At 39.7% G+C, this 6000-nt stretch overlaps 1 protein-coding gene across 1 annotated transcript; it reads right to left on the reverse strand.

The window, feature by feature from the left end:
• Positions 1 to 3217: 3217 nt before the first annotated feature.
• Positions 3218 to 3868, reverse strand: LOC104592647 (putative fasciclin-like arabinogalactan protein 20). The gene has a single exon (XM_010252081.1). The coding sequence runs from the start codon at positions 3866 to 3868 to the stop codon at positions 3218 to 3220; it is 651 nt and encodes a 216-aa protein (XP_010250383.1).
• Positions 3869 to 6000: the final 2132 nt, after the last annotated feature.

Raw genomic sequence — 6000 nt, forward strand, 5'->3', positions numbered from 1 at the left:
TCCTGCTTCTGTCGGGCACACTCATTCTATGGTCACCCGATCCATGAGTTCCACAACTTTATCATCTGCTTCTCTTGCAACTCAGTACCCTCTTCCTCTCTATTTTAATGCTTTCGTTGCTGCTACTAAGTGCAAACCCACTTCTTACTCTGAAACCTCCAAACATCGCCATTGGTGTGATGCGATTTCCAAAGAATTTCAGGCTCTCGTTAACAACGGAACTTAGGACCTTGTACCATATCAACCTTCCATGAATGTGGTTGGATCTAAGTGGGTATATAAAGTTAAAAGAAAACCAAATGGGTCTATGGATCTCTATAAAGCTCGGTTGGTCATTCAAGGCTTCACTCAAATACCAGGAGTTGATTTTTCTGACACCGTCAGCCCTGTCATTAAACCAACCACCATACGCACTATCCTGTCTCTTCCGGTCTCCTGCCAGTGGGATGTTCACCAACTGGATTTCGACAATGCCTTCCTCAATGGGCTTGTCACTAAAGACATTTATATGTAGCAACCTAAGGGTTTTGAAGATGTTGATCACCCTTCTCATGTGTGCAAACTATCAAAAGCCCTTTATGGGCTTCGACAAGCTCCACAGGCTTGGTTCTCCCGGCTCAACACTAAACTTGTCGAGCTAGGCTTTTGCACTTCACGTTGCGATCCTTCTCTCTTCATTTACTCTCGCGATGACCATCGTGTTTATTTGTCTCTATATGTAGATGATGTGATACTTACTAGAACTTCTCCAGCTCTCATACAATCCTTGGTTACTAGCCTGGGATGTACCTTCCAACTTAAGGACCTTGGAGCTCTACATTATTTCTTAGGAATTGAAGCCCATAGAGATGTGACTAGACTCTATCTTTGCCAACGCCAATATATTATTGACCTTCTTCATCGTGCTAGACTTGATGGTGTGAAGCCTCTCTCTACTCCAATGGCGGCATCTACTAAGATCTCAATACTCCATGGCTCACCTCTCTCTGACCCCTCTCAGTATAGGAGTATTGTTGGAGGTCTGCAATACCTTACTCTCACCCGACCTGACATTAGCTTCACAGTTAACAAGGCTTGTCGGTTTTTGCAAAATCCCACGACGAACACTGGGTAGCAGTCAAACACATTCTTTGGTATCTCATACACACCTTAAACCATGTGTTGTTCTTCTCTTCCTAGTCATTTGTCCATCTCACTGCCTTCCTAGATGTAGATTAGGCTGGTTGCCCCAATGACCGACGATCTACTGGTGTTTATTGCATCTATCTTGGCTCTCACCTTGTCATCTAGAGTGCCAAGAAGCAACAAATCGTTGCACGATCAAGTACGGAGGCTGAGTTGCATTCTCTTGCCAATACCACCACTGAATTACTTTGGTTGCAGTCCCTCCTAACTGATCTAGGAGTTCGTCTCCCTGCAGCTCTATCTCTTTATAGTCCTACAGACCATATCTCCAATAATGCTCCAAAATCTCTTAAAAAACATGACACTAGGTCCATCAGTGCTTGGGGCATTGAGTTCCTTCATGGAATCTAGGGTATTAAAAATTTCCTCATTTGTAACTTCTTTAGTTAAATTATTGTTAATCTCCTCAGTAGCCTTGTAACTAGTATTTTATATAAAGTTATCAACATCTCTAACCCCTTAAGACTTGAAACACTCCTCAAATTTTCTCCTGAAGAACTCCTTAGTTAAATCTCCCTTCTCAATCCAATCACCATTCTCATCTTTAATTCTACAAATGTTATTTTTGTTCCTTCGGATTGTAGCAACAGTATGAAAGAATTTATTATTTTTTCCCCAAATTCAACCACTCAACCCTAGATTTTTGAGCCCAGGAAACCTCTTCTTGGATCAAGATGTTATTAAGAAATTTGTGTAAAGCACTTTCATGATTCAAAAGAGCTAGATTGTTGGGATCTACCTCCAACTTTTTTTGGACATCAAGTAAATCCTTAAGAATACCATCTTTTTTTCCTAATATTCCCAAAGTGGTTTTTATTCCAGAGCCTAAGCTCTCTCACCAAATTATCTCTTTTTCTATTAAATTGATAGGCTCTCGAACCATGAACCTCAACTTCCCATCCTTTCTTAACTATTTCATTGATATCTGGATCAAGACACCACATAGCCTCAAACCTAAAAGAAAATATAGGATAAATTAGTGTAGTTCTGTAAGCAAACCATTTAAAATGGGCCAAATTACTATTAAGTGTGTTTATGAATACTTGTTTAAGGATAAGTACTAGAGTTTCCGATTAAAGTCTAGCAGCTTCCATGTGCTGATAGGGTAAATTTTTTTTTTTGTTAAAACAGTCTCCATCCGTTCAATTCGAACGGTCAGACCATTCCACCCAGAAACTGGAACCTTGAACGGTTCATTGTCTAGTTTGGTTTTACAAACCTTGCTCTTTTTTTATGGCCTGACATGTCGGGTATAGCCAGTGGTGTCATGTTGGTAATGATGAACACAGGCTCTAGTATGATAAATATTTTTGAATTAGAAAAAACAAACAGACACACATGATACCAAAAGGGGTTTGATCATTCATCTCCCCGCCCCTCCCAATTAATTTGATGAATAAGCGCCTGATTGGTTACCGCTTTTTACAATCTTTTACGAGTATCATAGTCGAACGTTGCACTTAGACCATGTGGTCAAGCGAGATGCAGTAAAAAAGGAACGATTGTTTTAGATAGTGATTTTACTTTTAATTAAAACAGGCAAAGATTTAGCTGAACGTTTTGACAGTTTAGCGGACTCTAAAACGAATGATAAAGTTCCACCACAGTAATAAGATACATGGGCCCGCACATTTTACTATACGGTCCATGAATTTATTACCGTCGTGAACCCCATCATTGATTACACAAACCGCAAAGCGTTATATGATCAGGAACTGAAGAAACCCCCCACGAGAGCCTGTTAGCAACTTGGGAATCGATCAACAATTCAAACAATTAGAAAATTAGAAAATGAAAGTGGAAGTCGAAGAAAATCACTGGTTTTTTTCACAAATGTTACAGAAGAACACAATAATTATGATAATGATGAAACAGTAATAAACAACCATGTAGAACACACAACGTAACCACATCCCAAGGGAACGTATCAGTCAAGAACTCTTTACATCAATGACAGAAAAGAAACAGAAACAGTACAATAAGAAACTATGAAAGAAAGATTAACCCAAAAGGCGGCAAATCTGCACAACCATCACTCTATCAGCTTAAGAAGAAAATCCACCACGTTTGTTGATCCCCGGGTAACGAACTCGTCATTGTTGATCGGAACTCCACCATCATACTGAGGAAACCAAATAGTCTGAAAAGCAGGATCAAAGAAATCCTCCACGCCATGAACAATGGCGTGCCCATCATTGTATAGATTCCAATGTGTGATTTTGACGCCATTGATGGATGCCCGTCCATTCACTGAAGTGACAACGAGAGGATGCCCAGTAAGCAAGGTTTCCACCTTAGACCAGTGCAGCTTCGATGAATCCAAAGCCTCCCTGTCCAACTTCCCCAGTGCAACGTGGTATCTCAGCAAGGTCAAGGGAGGGCCTGCGTATTTGAAGCCTGGAGACATGAACGCTCTGTCCGAGGGGCAGAATATGGTGATGGTTTTATGGTTGCTGTTGAAGAACTCAGATGGGATCATGGTGTTGAGAGCCATGTCCAGAGTCAAGGACATGGTAAAGAAATTGGCTTTCGAGAGAGCATTCTTGATCTTCTCGATTGGTATTATTCCTCCTCCCACACGATGAGCAGCGGCAGTAACAGCAGTACCCAAGATAGGTGAGACACAGAACGATGAGAGGAAGAGAAGAAACAAAATGGAGAGAAGATGGAGACTGGAAGCCATTGGCGAGCGAGAGAAGTTGGAGAGGAGATGGAAAGAAGGATTAAGAGAGTACTGAAGCAAGTTAAAGACCCTAAAGTTACCACATCTATTTATAGACCTTGATCTACTTGTCCTTGGCCAATTAGGAATCGAAACAAATCCTAGATAAGTTCGGAGTCCGAGTTATGAAGACTACAGGGACTCGGCAAGATTATATAAACAGACTTCTAATCATACACTAATTCCGTGTATAGCAACTCTTGTTAGCTAGTTTGGAGTCTACACGGTAGGACCATGAACCATGGAGACACCCATTGGGGGAGTTCAAATCTGCACCCCACAACTTCCCACAGCACATTCAACATCTCTCAATGACAGTACCAGTCTTATGATGTCATCATCGGTCCCAACACACGGCAGGGATGTGCTGTGGACGTTGTGGGATGCCCCTTTATGGGGCGTTTGTGGGGCGCAGATGTAAACTCTCGTCTTGGGGTAGCCAGACATCGACATGAATTAGCTTAAAAGCTGGAATTTGTTTTTCGTCCCTTTGTCATTAGACCTGTTCATGGGCCGGGTAGCCCGACGGCCCGGCCTGGCCCGGCCCGCACTCTGGCCGGGCTTGGTCATATAATTAGGCCCGCGGGCCTGACCTCGGGCTTAACACAGTAAGCCCGACTGTGTTTCGGGCCAGGTTCGGGATTTGTCAAAAAAGCCCGGCCCGACTCAGTATTATATATTTTATAAAATATATAATATGTATTTTATATATTATATAAAATATATAAATAATATAATATTTATTAAAATATATATTTATAATTTAATATATATATTTTATTCTTTTCTTTATAATTTCAATCTATCTCTCTCTTTATTCAGCTGCTTCAACATTAATAATAATAATAATATAGGCTAAATTTCGGGCCCGGGCCCAGGCTCGGGCTTCGGGCTTTTTATGAGGGCCGGGCTCGGGCCCAAATTGTAGGCCCGATGGTCGGGCCGGACTCGGACTCGAGCCTTAAAAAAATTTGTTAATACACAGTAAAAGCCCGGACCGAGCCCGGCCCATGATCAGGTCTACTTGTCATCCCATAAGATATATTATCCATGTAACTCGGTGTTTCGATAAATTTGGCTTTTTTTTTTTTTTTGTCGGTGGATTATGTTGGCCCCAAATATGGAATTCTGTACTCTTACCCGCACAATCTCAAATGGTCATTCATTGCATTGCCACAGCATCAGTTTAGTACTGATATATACAAAGGGCATTCCTTTCAATGGAGTTCCAATTTTTGTTTGATTTAACTGTTTATTAAGAAAACGTTTCTTTTTTTTTTTTCTAGAGTGTGTGAGGGCCATTCAACGGATGAAATGTTATTTTGATGTTTATGCCACAACAAAGATACATAAAGCATTTTTTTACTATTTGGCTTATGCGGTATCAAATGAAGTTTAGCTATCATGTAAAAATAAAACTTTTGTCCCAATTTTCAAAAGAAAATTCTTATAAAATATTTTTCTGAGTTTTCTTGTGTTAAGTATCTGTAGAGCCACATATGCAACAATTTTCTAATGCCAAAGATTAGGAATGGCAACGGACAGGTTTGGGGCATGGACCATATTCCCTGTCTCCGACCCTATTCCTCCTATTAAAGATAAAAGTTATTCTCCATCCCCGATCTCCAATGGAGATGAATTCCCCATGGCAACCAACATCTTTAAAATTTGTTAATTAACAGTTTTTAGAAAAAAAAACAGATTTATTTAAAATAAAGGAAAATTTTAAAATATAAATAATATTTTAATATATAATATAAATAATATAAATGATATCATATATAAAATAATAAATATTTAATATATATATATATATAGGGGCAAGGGAAAATTGTCATCAGATGTAGGTACAACAAAATATACCTTTAAGATTATGTTTGTTTATGATAATTGCATATTCATAGGGAGTAAATATAAAAGATAACAGTTGCAAAAATGCAAATGGATTCGGTTTTACCATATGTAATGTCCTCGTTTGATTTGACAGTAAAGATTGCAAAGGTAGCACACTAGCTGCTACCGGAGTAAGGCTGTCAACGAATTGGGTATGGGCCGGGACCAGTTAGAACTGGAACCTACTCGATAGAAAATAT

This window comes from Nelumbo nucifera, chromosome 8 (genome assembly GCF_055504915.1).
Source record: "Nelumbo nucifera cultivar China Antique chromosome 8, China Antique-T2T, whole genome shotgun sequence".
NCBI lineage: Eukaryota > Viridiplantae > Streptophyta > Magnoliopsida > Proteales > Nelumbonaceae > Nelumbo > Nelumbo nucifera.

Excerpts from the sequence above, each read along its gene's own strand:
- LOC104592647 (XM_010252081.1), bottom strand. The coding sequence starts at position 3,868 with ATGGCTTCCAGTCTCCATCTTCTCTCCATTTTGTTTCTTCTCTTCCTC.